This window comes from Carassius gibelio, chromosome A17 (assembly GCF_023724105.1).
Source record: "Carassius gibelio isolate Cgi1373 ecotype wild population from Czech Republic chromosome A17, carGib1.2-hapl.c, whole genome shotgun sequence".
NCBI lineage: Eukaryota > Metazoa > Chordata > Actinopteri > Cypriniformes > Cyprinidae > Carassius > Carassius gibelio.
Window position 1 is genome coordinate 7,598,513 of NC_068387.1, and position 18,732 is coordinate 7,617,244.

General features: G+C 38.0%; 2 protein-coding genes across 3 annotated transcripts in view; one reads left to right on the forward strand and one right to left on the reverse strand.

The window, feature by feature from the left end:
* plekhd1 (pleckstrin homology domain containing, family D (with coiled-coil domains) member 1) overlaps positions 1–8,054 on the forward strand; it is a 14,591-nt gene extending 6,537 nt beyond the window's left edge. The window contains exons 10-13 of the mRNA XM_052619728.1: positions 807–939; positions 1,324–1,468; positions 5,926–6,069; positions 7,492–8,054. Of these exons, the coding sequence (XP_052475688.1) occupies positions 807–939; positions 1,324–1,468; positions 5,926–6,069; positions 7,492–7,649 (580 nt within the window). The 3' untranslated portion in view covers positions 7,650–8,054. The remainder of the gene's footprint in view (positions 1–806; positions 940–1,323; positions 1,469–5,925; positions 6,070–7,491) is intronic.
* Positions 8,055–8,464: 410 nt separating this feature from the next.
* On the reverse strand, positions 8,465–14,567 carry LOC128031455 (coiled-coil domain-containing protein 177-like). Of its 2 annotated transcripts, XR_008188095.1 has the most exons (3): positions 14,382–14,567; positions 10,223–13,431; positions 8,465–9,109 (listed from the first exon to the last, which is right to left on the reverse strand). XR_008188095.1 is itself a non-coding variant. In XM_052619726.1 (2 exons), the coding sequence occupies exon 2, from the start codon at positions 13,423–13,425 to the stop codon at positions 10,921–10,923; it is 2,505 nt and encodes an 834-aa protein (XP_052475686.1). In that variant the 5' UTR covers positions 13,426–13,431; positions 14,382–14,567; the 3' UTR covers positions 8,465–10,920. The 2 variants fall into 2 exon arrangements, 1 of the variants encoding a protein (XP_052475686.1); XM_052619726.1 differs by having other exon boundaries at positions 8,465–13,431.
* Between the last annotated feature and the right edge of the window lie 4,165 nt (positions 14,568–18,732).

The following is an 18,732-nucleotide window of genomic DNA, read 5'->3' on the forward strand; positions in this document are numbered from 1 at the left end:
ATACAGTGATATGATCATTAAAGAGCTTGAAAAAACACATTATTGTAAGACTCATAATTTGTGTTTGCTGAAACTGATTTTGAAAGCTGAGACTTATATTAAAAGTAGGCCTCCCGATTGGGTTTGTGAGCTGATGTTAAGATAAAAAGTTGTTCCTGTTCAGTCTGATAATAAATATAATATTCTTGATATTAGGTTGTTTCCGCGAGTCCTTAAATTTGACGCTTCCTCATCCCAGTAAGATGATGTGTATTCAAATAAATTTCCGGTGGCCTGGCAACTTCTCCTGGTGCTCTCAATCCGGGCCATTTGTATGTACAATCAAGGCTATAGCCTACTCTCAAAATATAATAACTTTCATTTCTATTTCTTTTAATTCTTGAAACATTTCAAATTCATTCTCAAAATATTTTGAATTTATTATCGTACTATTTCAACTTAATTCTCGAAACATTTACACTTTATTCTCATATTTTGACAAGTTTTTTTTTTTTTTTTTTTTTTTTTTTTTTTTTTTTTACATGGCACCTAAATGCCGTCATACTGTACACTATGTATTATGGAGCAATCTGTACTCATAAATAAATAAATAATGAATTATAAATGAATTATATTTCATGGAAATATTAGGAAGAGAATGCAAATGTGTATGATAACTTATTTTGTAGTTTAACACAGGAGACAGTGAGCCTTTGCAAATATAGCATCTCTGGCATCTTATAACGAACCACACTCCAGAGCTCTCTGTCCTACAGCCTTGTTTTGATGACCATAAGCCAGACCTTCTCTCTTCTCTCTCCTTGCAGGCTGAAAGAAAATGAAAAGCGAGCCAAAGTTCTGCAGGAGGAGAGAGAGTTTTATTCTTCTCAAGCTCAAGCTCTCCAGCAGTCACTCACACAGCTCACAGCAGACAAACAGCACACCGAAGAAGAGCTGAAGGTGCAAACTAAAGTGCAATGAAAAAAAAAAAAAAAAAAACCTGAATGTAACTCTGATTGTGGAACATTGCAAACATTTTATTATTCTTTTAAAGGTGCTATGATATTTTGCTTTAGAACTAACATACAGTGTTATTAGGTTGCATGCAACATACTGTATGTATCACATTACCTCTCCTGCATCTCTGGATGCACATCCACATCTATTATCACTTCTTACTGATAGAAAAATCTATCTAAATTCTATTAAGGCCCATGTCTGTCTCCTCCTCCATACCTCTCCCTTCTAAATGTATCTCCCTTACACTCTGTCTTCATAATATACAATATATGTTATTTGTGTGTATGCGTGTTTACGTGTATGCGTGTATGTGTGTGTGTGTAGGCAGAGATGGAGTCTCGTGTGGAACTGGAGCGTAGGCTGAAATTGGCTGAGGAGGCCCTGCAAGATCTAGAGCAGGGTCTAAATGCAATAGAACGCACCCATGAGAGGGATGAAAGAATGAAAGGAGATGTCAGCCATCTCCGCAGTGAGTACATTCCATTAGCCATGTTCTAATACTTTTCGGATCTTCAAAGTTTGAGTTACCCGAACAGAAACCTCTCAGGTTAATATACACACACACACACACACACACACACACACACACACACACACACACACACACACACACACACACATATATATATATATATATATATATATATATATATATATATATATATACAGGGGCACTGCACAAGATCCCGGGCCTTATGCATATATACATACACACATACCAGGGGTGGACTGGGACCAAAAAGTGGCCCTGGACTTTCTAGCCCACAGCAGCCCACCACATCATAATGGATCCACCCGTTTTGATGTCATTTTAACCAATAGGGCAACTGATCCTCCGTTGAAAAAAAAAAAAAAAAAAACTGCATGCAGCAGCTGTTCATTTAGCGACTCCTAGTGAGTGATACATGCTCATCATGACACATACATTCTCCTAGAACTCACACTTCGCATTCAGTTATTTACTCGAAGGAGGGAGGGCAAAACACTCACATGCAAACAAAACACACTCCTTGTCGGCAATGGCTGCACGATCGACTCACTCATCCATTTACGTAGAAAAGAGATATTGTGATATTGTGATTTCCATCATTTAATAAAAAAAAATAAAAAATAAAAAAAAGATTTTTCTTCATTAGGGAATGCACCACCAAAGGAAAGGGAGGGATTTTTTTTCTTTTACATTCAACCACAGTGTTACGCTAACTTTCACTATTCTAGACTGTTTGTGCTTCCTCTAAATAGTCCAATCAGCGTCACGTTTTGTGTAGAACCGCCCCTTTTTGGGCAATTTCGGTCAAACTGAGAATCACCCCAAGTGCTCTTATAGACTTCCATACAAAGATTTTTTTTTTTTTTCGAACTGCAGCCACTGCAATGCAATCTCAATGAGTTCCGGGAGGGCTCGTACTAACGTGCTTTCATCATCGTGCATAACCTTAACTTGAGCAACAACTGGTGGGAACAGTGACATCCAATAATATAATTTTTATTAATTCTATCGTGTCATTGAAAGAAATATCATTCATTCATCGTAGCAATTAGGATAAATTGGTAATTAAACAATTAGGACAACCAAGACGAAATTTAAGCATCAAACAAGTATCTACACAGGGCGGGAAGTCGTATAAACGAGGATTTTCGAGGACGTGGTATGAGCAGAGAAAAAGGCTAATAGGCTGTGAAGTAGCTGACGTTATTTTGCTAATTTACTGCTGCATTTTGTTCCATCGCGAGCGGGGGATGGACATCGCATTGACAACTTTTAATTTAATCAATTGAATGGGTGACCTTTCCTCATTAATCGAGCAACAGGTTAAATAACTTTTTATAACAAAAATTAAAGAACATTTAAATACAATAAAGCAATACAGAAAAATATATAAATGTAAAATTTTGCACATATTAAAGAACTATAAAGACCCACAGGTATCACTTTACAATAAAACCTCATTAGTTAACCTTAGTTAATGCATTAACATTCACACTGAGCAATAGCTACATTTGCTACAGAAGTTATTAACCTTTGTTAAAAAAAAATACAACGTTAGCTCATTAAATGACACAATTGCAACTTTCAATTTTAACAACGCATTATTAAATATTGGAATACCTAAGATTAATGAATGTTTAGAATAATTTTTAATTGGCAGTTTGTTAACTAATGCTAACTAATGAAGCCCTAATGTAAAGTGTGAACGAACAATAAAGAATCAATGTTGTAGTCCAAAAAAAAAGTTTGAAAATAAATAGCCTATTAAGTCTAAATATTAAAGTATTTGGCACTGTGATGAACACCATAGCAAATCCACAAATTTGAATGGCTATTTAAATACGTTTTAGAAAGTAGCGCAGTTGCTTTATTTATAGGGTTTCCAGAGTAAAGGCTACTTTTTTCTGCAGTTTAGCGCCATCTGCTTCCAGAGAGTGAATGTGCCTTCATTCAGCGTGTCTCTCACATGTTCCTCATGTGCTTCTCATGCGTGCTTGTTTACATCAGAGCTCACAGAGTCTTTCAAGCAGCATTTAGCTGTGTTGTGCATTTTGACCAGTCGATGGGAAAATTATTCTTAAAATGCATTCCAAATTCGGATAATTTGTAATATATAATTATTCACGGTATTTAGAAGTGCCCACAATAATAATATTGTGCATATTAATTACCATGATATATCGCATTACTTAACACTGGCACGTGTAATCGCAACACTTTTGTTTTTTCCCCCATTTTTCATGAGCTGAACTCAAAGATCTAAGACTTTTTCTATGTACACAAAAGGCCTATTTCTCTCAAATATTGTTCACAAATCTGTCTAGATCTGTGTTAGTGAGCAGTTCTTCTTTGCCGAGATAATCCATCCACCTCACAGGTGCGGCATATCAAGGTGCTGATTAGACAGAATTTTGCACAGGTGTGCCTTAGGTTGGCCACAATAAAAGGCCACTCTAAAATATGCAGTTTTATCACACAGCACAATGCCACAGATGTTACAAGTTTTGAGGGAGCGTGCAATTGCCATGCTGACTATAGGAAAGTCCACCAGAGCTGTTGCCTGTGAATTGAATATTAATTTCTCTACCATAATCCATCTTCAAAGGCATTTCAGAGAATTTGGCAGTACATCCAACTGGCCTCACAACCGCAGACCATGTGTAACCACACAAGCCCAGGACCACCACATCCAGCATCTTAATCTCCAAGATCGTCAGAGACCAGCCACCCGGACAGCTGCTGCAACAATTGGTTTTCATTACCAAAGAATTTCTGCACAAACTATCAGAAACTGTCTCAGGGAAGCTTATCTGCATGCGTGTTGTCCTCATCGGGGTCTTGACCTGACTGCAGATCGTTGTGTGGGTGAGCAGTTTGCTGATGTCAACGTTGTGGATCGAGTGGCCCATGGCGACGGTGGGAGTATGGTATGGGCAGGAGTATGTTATGGACAATGAACACAGGTGAATTTTATTGATGGCATTTTGACCCATTGACCATGTTTGGGATGCTCTGGAGTGGTTTTTTATTGTGGCCATCGTAAGGCACGTGTGCAATAATCATGCTGTCTAATCAGCATCTTGATATGCCGCACCTGTGAGGAGGATGGATTATCTCGGCATAGGAGAAGTGCTCACTAACACAGATTTAGACAGATTTGTGAACGATATTTGAGAGAAATAGGCCTTTTGTGTACATTGAAAAACTCTTGGATCTTTAAGTTCAGCTCATGAAAAATGGGGGCAAAAACAAAAGTTGCGTTTATAATTTATATATATATTTCCTCCAACTCAAACACAAGGCTTATTGTAACCATAAAGCAAAAAGAGGGAGCTGTTGTATGTGTTTTGCAGCTGGTCCATTGTCTTATGAGTCAGTAGAAATGCGTAAACCTCCTTATTTGTGAGGACATTGCCACCACAAACTGTCTTTATGACACTTTTTAAATGGCACTGAATGAGTTCCCAGACATGATGGGATGTTGGCAGCCTTTCCTTCAATATCCGTTCCAGCTGAACCATTAAGGAAAAAAATAAATGAATAAATTAAAATATTAATTTTGTAAAGCCAAGTGAATCCAAACCCAGTTTGCCAACAGCAATGTAAGTCAAGACTGCAATTTCTTTTCACTGAGGAACAACTTAACTTAAAAAAAAATAAATAAAGAAGATTGTATTTAATTTGTAATGAGCCATTCTATATTTAGGGGTACATTTAATATCAGCCAAAAAGTCAGAAAATCACTTTATTTATCCTTTTTGATAAATAAATTAGATGGATGAATTATATATCCCCTTAATGTGCTAAATCAATTGTTTGGCAAGCTTAAGCTCCAATGACTTTTTAAATATGTTAATACATATTAACATTTGATTCATTATTTTGTCAACTGTGTTATGGACAAATGTTGTGTCAAATGAAACATGAATGAAGTCCCAAATGTTTGATAAATGTAATGAAACAACATAGGAAATACATGGGGCTAATTAACACAATTTTTGTTTTTATATACTTTATATATATTATATATATGTGACTTTGGAACAAACCATGGCTGATTTATAGGGGGTTTTATAGGGAGTAACACGGTTGACACTGATCTCTCGGACATAAACAAAATGGATGATCTAATGTAGATGCATGAGCATTTTTTTTTTTCTGATATAAAATTGACCATTGTTTGAAATGAAAAGTTATTGAAAAATGTCCATGGAGATGCCATGTACCCCTAATTATAGAATGACTCACATATAGTAACGTCCATTTATTGAAGGCATTGTTTAGGCGTGGTTGCCAGCATTCTTAAGACTATCTTATAATATGCTCAGCAGAAAAAAGAAACTCATACAGGTTTGGAACAACATGAGGGTGATTCAATGACAGGATTTTCATTTTCGGATGATTTATCCCTTTAACGTTGTGTATTGTACCTCTAGTGTTCTTTGAGGAATGTATTTGTGCAGCGGAGATTGAAGCCAAGTTACCATCCATCATGAAGAATGCTGTGTATCTGCATAAAGCTGCTGCTCGACGCATTAAAAGTTGCCGTATCCAGAGACGGGCCTCTAGACAGCACTGGTGTGAGTGTTACACGTCGGTGTGCATATGCACACATGATGTTATTGCTATTTCTGCTTTTTTGGTTTGACTGGAGGAGGTTTGGTAAAATGTAACATTTAAAACATATACAACTTAAAATTAACCTGTTAACATCCACTCCACTAATATTGCCAACCTTTGAAAATGTTAACAAATAATCAGTTCATATTTAGGGTTCACCCTGGCATGAAATTGTCCAGCCATGACTTCCTGTTCCACAGGGTTATAAATATGAGGAACATAATGGCCAAACTGTTCTTAATCATCCATCACAAGGAGTAAAATCAAAGAGTATAGTTCTAATATGTAGAACAAAGTTGTAGAGCTTCACAAAAGAGAAAGTGGCTTGAAAAGTATTGAAAATTCCCATTTCCACCATCAGGGCAATAATTAATAAGTTACAATCAACACAAATATTACAGATCTGTCTGGAAGAGGATGTGTTTCTATATCATCCTAATGCACTCGGAGGAAAGTTTGAGACTCTTAAAGGATCAAAGCTGGAGAATCGGGAGATTAGTTGAATCTTAAGAGTCAAACAGCCCCTACATCACCACATGTTGTCCGGGAGGACAAACTCCATATTCATATTCAGTTGTCAGACATGTCTGGAAATTCAAACATGACTGGCTTTTATGGTCAGATGGAACTAAAAAAGGAGCATTTTGGCAGCAAACCCACCAGATGGGTTTGGTGCAAACAGGGATAAAAAGTTCCCCATGCCCACGGTTAAATATACTGCCAGATCTTTAATGCCGTGGGCCTATTTTTCTGCCAGAGGTCTTGGACATATGTTCAGATAAATGGCATCAAATATCAACAGACAAACAATCTAAACCTGACTGCCTCTGTAAGAAATCTTTCAATTGGCCACAGTTGGATCTTCAATCAGGACAGTGATCCAAAACAAGTATGAAAATCAACAGCAACAAAAAAAAAAAGCATCACTGAGCACAAAATTAATGGTTCTTTCATGGCCGTCCCAGTCTTCTGTCCTGAAAATGAGTGAGGTGAACTGAAGAGAAGTGCCAACATAGAGAGATATTGTCAGAAGGAATGGTCTTTGATCTCTTGTCAGATGTTCTCTAAACTAATCAGTTATTATAGGACAAAACTCATAGCTGTTATCCTGGGAAAAGGACGGTGCAATAATTGTGGCCAAAGTGAACCAAAAAAAAACATTTGTTCCATAATGACCCCAAGGGTGCCAATATTAGTGGAGGGCACTGTATGTTTAAAATTAAGTAATAGTTGGCATAAGCTATTAATTGTTATTACACTGATTTTACAAATATGTGTAAGACCGTAATGCCACATCTTGTGGAATTGCCCTAATGGCGTTAAAGTTTTAGTTAAGTTTACTCTAAATATATTCACTTCACCTTCTCTTGTCCTGTGTTTAGTGAAGCACTCTCAATCGTTTGCCTCCTCTCGTGGTGCCTCCTCCAGCAGTCTTGAAGAGCTGAGAGAAACAGCCCGGCGTCTGACTTCAGACAGCTGTTTGAGACAGCGGGCCTACAAGATCATCAGCCGCCAGAAGACCGTTCAGTCTGATGACTAACAATATTCTGAAAGATTGACTGTCAGAACATCCTGGGAGAGAGGGGAAGTTGTTTTGTTGTTTTGTTCTATGCTGTGCAACTAATGGTGAAAAGTTAGACATTCATAATTCAGTAAGGGGAGCAGAGTGCTGTCATATTTTGGGACTACATGTCCTTCATATTTTGTCCTGTGTCCTGTAGAACAATATAAATGCGAAATGTCAATGTTTGATTTTAGTGTCATTCAAATTAAAACGTATTTAAAACTTACAAACAGAAACAGTACATTGACTTGTAAAATCTCAACAAACTAACTGTCAAAAAACTGAAATATGTATGTGTGTGTGTGTGTGTGTGTGTGTGTGTGTGTGTGTGTGTGTGTGTGTGTGTGTGTGTGTGTGTGTGTGTGTGTGTGAGGGAAATAACTACAATCCCATGAAACATTGCAAATGACAAAGTAAAAATGGACTTAAATATTAATGATTGTTTAAAAATATAAACAATATATTTTATGTTTATTGCAAAATTTGCATTTATATACAACTATTTATGTAATTTGAGAGTGTAGGCAGACTGACTCATCTTTCAAAGGCCTATATAAGTTAAGCTTAAAGATCAATTTCCGAATTAAGAAAATTAATTACATTTTTGTTTTACTATGTTTACATTTTAGATTTTCGACTTAGAATATGACATAGTTGAGCATAACCTGTCTTTTTACCTGTCAGTTTATTAACCCTTACAAATAAATAATAATAAAAAATAAACAAACAAAAAAACTATGTAATGTGAATTCATAAAACATTATGTCCAGAAGCATAACACAACTAAATAATTCAGATTTAATTTTTATTTATTTATTTAAATACAGTATGCCATTTTCAAAACTGAATTGTTGGTTCTCAAGTAAAGCATTACCCTGCATTTCATTTTTTAATAAACTAGATATAAACCATCTGTAGCCTACAGAAAACATTTTCATTGCAATTAAAAAAAAAAGTATAACAATTTGATATACTTTTACACTTAAAACAAAAGAAACAATAAAACATTTTAACAAAACAATCTGTTTTATTAATCTGCAATTAGCCCGAAAAGCTTTATGAATTACATTCAGATTCATTTTTTTTTTTTTTCTCATGAAACTGAGATTATTAGCTTGGTTCCTTTTCAGCACGATTCTGCTTCTACTTAAAAAGCCCTCAAGTTTAACCCATGATACAATATGAAATTGTTCAAATTAAATTGTTTCTTTGGGCTTTTATGATATTAAAAGTGGTGTTGATATGCCATCTGGATATGCTGGAATTAAAATGGCTTTAGTGTTTATTAAACCTTCCAATTACGTCATGCCTAGCTGAGTCACTGCCGGAAAGGGAATAAGGATCTGTGATCAAAGTGAAATTTGCAGTCTCTTGGGGGTTATTTTTACTGAATCAGGTCACAGATGCCAACATCATCATCTTCTCCACTCCCAAACCTGCATCAGAAGAGACGAACCAGATAACAGACAGTTATTGCAAAGAAACTTTACTTTTCACTCTGTTATATAAAACAACTAATAATTAAGCTGCACTATCAGACTTGCTTGCATAACAAATTTAAATATATAAATCTGTTGTGCAGTTATCATGCAATAATCATCTAAAAAGCCTGTATGCAGAGGCACTGAAAAATGTGCTAGCCCTAAAAACAGTTGTTGACTGCTACAAAGTACAAAAAAAAGCCTGTGACAGATGGCTGCCGTGACAAGCATCAGTGTGGGTTAAGCTCTCATAGGAACTGAAATGCCTATAGCAGTGCTTTTCTCACAGATATCGATGTGAGCTCTCCTCCAACCCTTTCCTCTAAATATGTACCAGGATGACATAGCATTTCTAGTACAGTGGGAGTTTAATGACAAGCACCCTGTTTCTTATATGTTATATTGCTTTGCCTACTCATCGTTAAACCGTAAATACCAAAGTTTTATGTAATATGAACATTCGTCAATGTTTTATTGGACTGAAAGCTAAATTAAAAATGCAATTTAATCATATTTATTTCCTTAGTCGTAGTGACATGATGAAGCCCTCAGAAAAATGTATTCTAAAGGCCCGTTCACACCAAGCACGATAACTATAAAGATAACGATAAAGATATAGTTCTAAAAATCGTTCTCAATATTAAAGAATAGCGGAGTCCACACCACAACTATAACGATAAAGGCACAGAGAAACAATATCATTGGAATCACTTTCAGAACGATATTTTTTTTTTCTGATGAACGATAAAAACATTGCCAACCAATCAGAATCAATCCTGCTGTAATGTGCTTGAGAATTTAAAGCAGCAGATGTGTGTCCGCTTAGAATACACAGACAATATCGTTCACTGGTGTGGACGCTAATATCGTTATCTTTATAGTTATCATTCTTGGTGTGAACGGGCCTTAACTGGTTAGTTGAATTCAGTGGTCAAATATTTCTGTATAATGAACACTAATGTTTAGTTTATACTGCACAAAGAAGTAAGCTAGTATTCCATTCTGAACATGCCGTATGAGAAGTAGAATACCAAAAATGAAGCTTGTGAGAAAAGAAAATAAGCACACCTGAAGGAATGCAGGGGATGTCAGTATGGATTTAAGCCCTGATTGGTCTGTTGCTGACCAGAGACTCCTGTGCTTCTTCAGCAGTTAGGCTGTGCTGACATCATTCTGTGTCATGTCCTGACTCTAGGATGTAATGCTCAGTCAGCATTTAGCTAGAGTTTGGTTTACACACAGTCAAGTCATGGCTCACTCTCCTATGGCCAAGATTCCTAAAAGAAGAGTCTCCCTCAAAAGATTTTCTATGGGAGAAACATCCCATCCCATCCCATCCCCTTTTCCTTTTCTTTTTCTAAGGAATAAAGCTACCCTTAGAAAGAAGCCATCACTGCCACCATAGTGTCAAACTTCCTTGTAAACAATGAACTCATTATATACAGTTCTCAAAGCAACATGGCTGCCAAGTTACAAAAAAAAAAAAAAAAAAACATGCCCCGACATATAATCATACACACATAAGCACAAAGTTCTTAGATTAAAATTTTAAATATATAAATACAGAAAAATATTTATTTAAATTACATGATGAAAATGATCCAGCATCAGGAATAAATGAATCTTTAAATACAAGACTTAAGGGCATGACCATCAATATTGTTGCTGTAGTTTGGCGATGAGGCTAGCATGTAGGCTCAAGCTCAACTTATTTCTAGACAGATGTGCATGGAGAGAGTAATTATTAAGTTGCACAGATGAAGTGATCACTTCTCAACTAAATTTGCTTTTAACTGAGCCTCCAGGGCCATCTTGTCAAAGGTGCGCATGTTTGTCTCTTCACGAACACGATCACGCACGTGGAAAGATGCACGCGCCACGGATCGGGCACTTTCCAAAACTGCCCGTTTTTCTCTGAAAATCTGTTCACTTTTTTCCAGTTTGCGCTCAATGGACTGCAACAGTTCTAGGCGGCGCTGTTTCTCCTCCTCCTCTACGCGTTGACGATTAAGCCTTTGGAGTCGTTCTTTTTCCTGCCGGCTTTGAACCACACGTTGGGCCTTTTCCCGTGCCCTCTCTTCAGCTATTTGAGTGGCTTGTTGTGCACGTCTTTCAGCCTCCCTAGCCCTTGCCTCCATCTGTTCCTTCTGCTGTTGCTCACGTAGTTCAGCGGCCCGTCTTGCTTTCTGGATCTGCTTCTCTTCTCGCTTAGCTTTCTCCTTTAACTCTTGCCCACGTTTTTCTTGTATTTGCTCATAGTTTTCCAAAGACCTACTTAACTTCTCTTCAGCTGTTCTCCGTGCTTCTTCACGCTCGTCCGCTTCTCGGCGTGCAATCTCTTGGATAAGAGCTGCATGGCGCCTCTTCTCGGCACGGTTGAGTCCACGACGCTCCTCTTGAATTTGGTGCTCTCGCTCCTGTCGCTTCAGCTCAGCGATGGTCAGTTTCTCCTTAAGGAGCAGTTTCTCTTGCTCAAGAATAGCAGCACGCTCCTCCTCGAGAGATTTAAGGTTCTGTTCTTGTAATGCCTTCTTGTGTTTCTCCTCACGAGCAGTCTGTTGCAGTTTCTGCAACCGGCTGCGTTCTTGTTGCTCAGCCAGTTCCTTCCAACGCTCCTCACTTTCCAATGCTTGGCGAAGTTTAGCTTCTGCCACATCACGCTCCTGCTGGTTAAGCCAGCGCTGTCGGGTAGAAACCTGTGACTGCCAGGCACGCTGGCACTGCTGCACAGCTCTCTGTTTCTCTCGCTCTTCACGTTCCCTTCGGAGCTCCTCTAGTCTGCGCTCACTATCCCATTGCAGGTGTGCTACGTAGCGTGTCTGGCTCATTATGTCCTCCTCTTGGTACCTGGCTAGCATTAGTGCAGCAATCTTTCTGTCTCGTTCTGGGACAGCTTTAAGTCCTCGCCGTTTCACCTCTTTCACAATGCGCTCGACTTTTTGCATAGTCTGTGGAGAGTGGCTAAGATCTCCCAAGCTCAAACTGCGACCCATCAGGGAGTTAAAGGTAGCTAAAGTCCGGGCACGAGGGCTTGATGTCTTAGCCCAGTGATCTCTTGCCCCTTCCCAGCTATAGGATGAGGAAGCAGATTCAGAGGAGGTACATGTGGTAGTTGTGGTGTTTGTTGTTGAAGCAGTAGAGGAACAAAACGTGTCACGCCTCCGTTGCAAAGACTCCAGTGAGTGGCTTCTGCATCTAGCCTTTGATTTAGAGAAGATGTTCCCATTGTGCTGTGCAAACGTACTTGTGATGCCATTGGCAGGACTTTGGACAGCAGATTTTGACACTATTGGGGCAAGTGAAGTTGGTGTCCTTGGAAAGGAAGAAGGTTTTGTTACTGATCTGGGGAAAGTATTTGGAGCCTTTGTATGGGCGCTGGAGGGTTTTTTTGAGCCCTGACCTCCTGGAGCTGACTGAATCGATCGTTGGATTATTGAAGGTTTTGGACCTTGAGATTTTCCCCCAGATTCTGCTTCAAGGGACTTAGACTTTTTTGCAGAAGTTCCTTTAGCGGTAGAAGCAGAGTTCACTGGACTGACTTTTGGAGGAGAACTGGATGTGGACACTGTAGTAACTTGTCCTGAACCTGCTGTCATGCTTTTAGGGATAGTTGATGTAAATTGTTTTTTAGGTGTACCACTGTAAGTGGGTGTTATTTTGGGGGCTGGATCTGTTAAATTATTATTGGTTTGTTGAGACAATCCAGCATTTACAGTTTCCCGTGACTTCTCTGAAGCCAGTGGACCAGCATTATTGTTTAAAGCTGCCTGCAGAATTCTCCTCTTCTCCTCTCTGATAATCCGCTCTCTCTCCTCTCTGCAGTGTCGGAGTTTAGCATGTCTATCCCGCTCATATATCTCAAACATTCCTGTCGCGACACGCATACTCCGGCCGGGTGCCTCACGGGCAAAATCAGACAGTGGACGAGGCAGAAGCTCCACAGGTTTCAGTCCACATCGTGCGCATGCCTCGAGAGAGCGAGGGCTTGTCAGTACATACCGACTGCCTTCTGCAGCTGGTGAGTCGAAATTGTAAAGGTCCAGATGTAGTTTTTGCTCTTCTGGTTGACTGTTTTGCTGCTGGCATGGTTCTTGAGAGCTCGGTACAGGTTCAGTACTGGGCTCTGTCTGTGGGCTGGAATCCACACTAACATCTTTCTCTCTATCATCACCTGGCTCAGGTAGACATGGTGCTTCAGAGGCTGCAGCGGGGCTTTCAAACTGGGCCCCTCTGAATTTACTCTGGTCATCAGGTTCCAATGGGTCCACCATGGTTCACTGTATAAAACACACACACACAAATTTATACTGCAGTGTTTCAATGACAGTGCTGGATAACCCACAAGCAGATTTGTGGAATCACAGGGATTATTATGTTCTGTCTAGAGATCAAAGCTTAAGAGTGCTATCTAAGGTTGAGGGACGTTACAAAGCTTACACATGAATGCATATTTCTTACGCTCTGCTTCTCTATGTGATGACGGTTCCCGCCTAAGGATAATTACATAAGGTTACACATGCATTCTGGGCAATATTAAAGAACTCGTGTAGTTGCTATTTTTAGAGACTGATTCAGATGCAGTCATGCAAGTATGTAAAACCATTTCAATGTCTCATCACTCCGCATCCATCCATCTATCTTTCTATCTATCTTTCTATCTATCTATCTATATATCCATCCATCTATCGATATATATATATATATATATATATATATATATATATATATATATATATATATATATATATGTATATATGTATATGTATATATATATATATGTATGTATATATTATGTGTGTCTGTCTTTCTGTCTGTCTAATGCCTCTAAACCTCAATAATGCAGTTACTCAAAAACAAAAATGGCAAAATTTTATGTCATTTTTTTCCCAAAGTCAAATTATGGAATGTTTAGTACTCTCCATATCAGTGACACGACTATGTGTATCGCAAGCTTCGATTAACAACATCATTATAGGCCCCAACCAGACAACATACTGCAAGAGCCATCTGCAAGAGCCATCTAAAAACACAAATGCTCAAAACAGTCTCTCACTTCGCAGATGGTTTCCAGAGTAGATGTTTTTGATTTTGCATACAGTAAGGGGTCCCTGTCAAACCCAGCGCAATAGTATCTGAAGACATAAATGCGCTAGGAATCATTTGCCCATAAGAACATAAGGCACGACGATATCGCAAAAAAAAAAAAAAAAAAAAAAAAACCTCTTACCGCTATCAGGTCCCACTCGTTTAAAGCATATCAGGTCACCGATATTTCCCCTCTTCGTCATCGAATGTGTTTGAGATTATGTGGTCGCTTCTCGTCTGGTTCTATCCTTCAGCAGTCAGTCTCCACCTGCTGTTTGACTCTCGCATCCTTGGCCGTGAGGCATCCGTGCTCCGCCTCCGTGTGACTGCGCTCTAAAAATACCGCACATATTCAGCCCTTTGTCCCACTGTTATGACCATATGAACGGTGAATGAACGATTCTGCCTTGCTGTCATGATAAAAAAAAAATACATGCCTTAGCCTTTTTTTTTTTTTTATCTTATGTGGTTTCCACAGAGCTGAACATTATATATAGCTAGCATACATCCTGTTTCTGCAACAGAAATAGTAATTCTATTAATATTATTATATATAATGTAACACTAATCAGTTAATTAAACTGGATTTTGCAAATGATCCATGGAAATTCAGGAGTGTAAATATTGGATGAAATCAAAATGTTTCTAACGGGGCTGTCAGTTCAATGTTGTAATAAGTCAAACTCTACGCTAGGGGGCGCAATATGCACAAAAATAACGTGGCTTTAAGAAAATCTGCCGTGCTTGCAATCTACGATTGCTTTAAATGGACATTCTATGTGAAGTCATGCTACTCTTAAAAATGATGTGAATTTCATTGCATTAGGTAACTAAATATCAGATCAAATGATATCTGCAAACATTGATCAAATTTCTTAAGAACTAATTTCAAGTTTGTTTGTTTGGTTGGGGTTATGAATAAATGTCTGAGTTCCCTTCTAGTTGCAACCGATGATTCATTCAAGACTATTTACATGTTTACTGAACCCAGTTATGCCCAAAAGGGTCAGATTGACTTTTGTCATAATTTTGAATGGTATAGCTATCAGTTGTTTTATTGTTTAACATTTGTTTTTTAAAAAAAAAGTGTTTTGCTTGAAAACTGTTTGCCTAAATACCACTTGGTTAGGAAAGTTTATGCAATAGCATCCATACATTTCTAGGAGTGTCTTAACTGTATAACTCTGTACATGATCTTTGCAGGAGGTTTGCTAAGGTGTCTGAAACTACTACTTTTTCTCTTTCATGAGTATAAATCTTTGATTGATAAAATCAGATAAAACTGATTTAAAAAAAGCCAGTGCTACTAACACACTAACACCTGGGGCCAGTTACATAAACTGCTTAGACTAGTCTTAAAAAAAGTTAGTCATCTAATTTTTGTCAGTGGCTTTCTGTCACATACGTTGATACAAGAAGCAACAGGTTTATTGAGGGGCAATCCAAAGAGTAAACCAAGCAAGGTCAAAACCAGAAAATCCAAAAACATGAAAACAAACAAAAACACACGGGAAGCGCAGACTCTGGAAAGTATCATACATACAACAAGGACTCCGTGACAAAGACTCAGACAGAACGGGTATTTATACACAGAAGGATAATGGGGAAACAGGAGACAGGTGGGGGAGCAATCAATTAACTAAAACAAGGAGAAAGGTGACCAAATAAGGGAACGGGAAGTGATAAGATGACAGACACCGTGGGAACGGAAGACACCTAGTGGACACCCAGGGAACACAACCCAGACACTGTGACACTTTCATGCCACAGGAATTTATGTACATCGATTATATCCATAACAGTTGCTGTTATGTAAAAGTCTTAGGAACAAATACTGTAAACCAAGCAACTAATGTCATGCCTGTAATCAATCATCTTATCAAAAAGTCAATTATTATTTCACTGTAATTTATGGCACTTTTGATACATTTATGCTGCTTTTTTTTTACATTTATGACTTGGTAGCACTAAGCCCAATTCACTTTCTTTAACAGATGATGCAGCAAAACTTGTTTCAAGAATCCACTTTTTTTGTAATTAAATAAATAAAGTAATACAAGGTCTGGAATGACATTCATCCAACAATAACAAATTATTCCATTATCAGTTATGCTAAATTAGATTCAAAAACAAACCCAGGATGCGTTTGGATTCTTCAGGCGTCCAGAGAGACGTTTTATAGAATAGGATTAGATAACTGGAGGGGGAGTCTGTGGTGGTGACCCACTAAACTCCTGACCCAGTGTAAGAACAGTGTGAGTTTAATTGACCCCGTCTGCGGACACCCATCAGAAAAGCTGTGAGCACTGGGTGACATCAAGCAACGTGCAGGATGCCTTGTCATTTGAGGGCATGAGATCTGAGGTGGGGGTGTATGAGAGATATAGTTCACTCTTCACAATAGTATGTCCCCAAAACTGTGCCTGGGGTCACAAAAAGGTGAGTTGCATGGTATAGAGATGGAGCTGGTTGGGGTTAGCTGATGGAAACATATGGAAAAGTTTCTATGCTTCAATCAAGACCCAACATTATTTTTATCTGGATTGCATTTCAGTTATGTGCCCTATTAGCTGATGGAATGACATCTCCTTCATGAACCATGATGTCATGTCTAAATTATTGCTAACAAACAGTGGAATATAGAAACCTGACGTACTGGAGCGTAATGACACAGTTTTGTTGAATCCTCATGTTTAAGCTTTGATTATCTACATGATCTAATAATCAAAGTCTAAGTTCAATTCATCTGACTCAAATTTTGTTTCATTGGATTTTGGAATTGATGCACTGTGGATGGATAATCTGGCTTTGCTCAATATTATATGAAATGATACACAGTATTTGGTAAACATATGAATGTAATTATTACATTAGAGCATGATATCTTTACTCATAGGACTTTATTCTGGATAAAAAGTAACCAAGAAACCCCAGCTGTCCACACAGAAGACTTCTGCAGTTGGATAATTGTTTGTAGGAGCGTGCATGATTTTTTTATTGTTTTTATTTATTTATATATATATGTGTGTGTGTGTGTGTGTGTGTGTGTGTGTGTGTGAGAGAGTGTGTGTGTGTGTTGAACAACAATGTAGGACAATAAAATAGCATGCAGGTGCACTGACAGTTTCTTTCATGACTCTTTTGGGGTGAATGGCAAGAACATGTTCGGATCATGGGTAAACCCAGAATCAAAGCACATTTTCAGGTCTAATTACTGTAATACAAAAATAATTATATATAAATTCAGATGTAAAGCTTTTTTTCTCTCTCTCTCCAATTCTCAAATTCTAACCAAGGCTGTATTTATTTGATATAAATTGTAGAAATTAAGATATATTTCAATTTAAACATTTTGTGTTGTGAAATGTTAAAAAACAGATATAGCTGCATAATATTTTTTAGAAATTGTGTTACATTTGGGTTTTCAGAATTCTATTATGAATAGTAAGTTCTAAATAAAGTTCTGAATGTTCCTGTAGCTCAATTGGTAAGGCATTGCTTTATCAAGCCCAAGGTTGGGGGTTTGATTCCCCGGGAACATGTGATAGGTAAAAATTGATAGCCTGAATCCACTGTAAGTCACTTTGGATAAAAGCTTCTGCTAAATGCATACATTTAAATGACAGCATTTATTTGAATAACTGTCACTTTTGATTAAATTAATGTGAAACCATTTATTTTAGAACCATTTATTTCCTTAAAAATGAAGGGTATCTCATGGTAGCATGCTAGTATTTCTTGTACTGCCTTTTATTAATTAGTAAATTACAAGAAATGAAAGTTGACATGTTACTGACATGATGTATGAAATAGAAAATTTTATATAAAACAGCAATTAATTATTTTATAATATGCATTGCAGTTTTATACAGCAGCTCATATTAATTGCAAGAATGCATAGAATATCTGGTCTTTAAAAAATGTATTTATCATAACGCACCCACTTTCCCTATATAAATTTCAACACAAAATCATAGACATGAAAATAATCTGATTCCAAACAAAATCTCATAAATCCTAAAACAAAAACATGTTCTTATACAAAATCTTAAAATATTTAATTCATTCATTTCATTTTGTTTATCCCCCCTCCCCATCCACCCACCCACCTGGCAGAGCTGTCCTTGCAAAGACCGGGACCTTTGAATGCCCCCGGTTCACATTTCTACCATGATTTTGCCAACAGCAAGGGCCACGCTTTGCTGACATTTTGACAACTCTGCGCTCTCGACCCCTTGCTCCTTACCCCTTCCTCCTTGGGTCTGGCACAGATGGAGTTAATCCCCCTCTCCGGTGGGGTGAAGGTCTCTGGGACCAAGCAGTTAATTCAATCAGGAGGGTGGTATGCTCAATTAGGCACTCATAAGGGGCCCCAACAGAGGGCAGTCAGCCCTACCCCTGAGAGCCATTAATTGTGGTTGACAGTGTGTAAAAACTTGGGTGAATAGGCGGTGCAGGTGTGGACACACTACTAGTTGGACACTGTATCAATG

Coding starts and splice junctions, on each gene's coding strand:
- LOC128031455 (XM_052619726.1), bottom strand. CDS start 13,425: ATGGTGGACCCATTGGAACCTGATGACCAGAGTAAATTCAGAGGGGCC.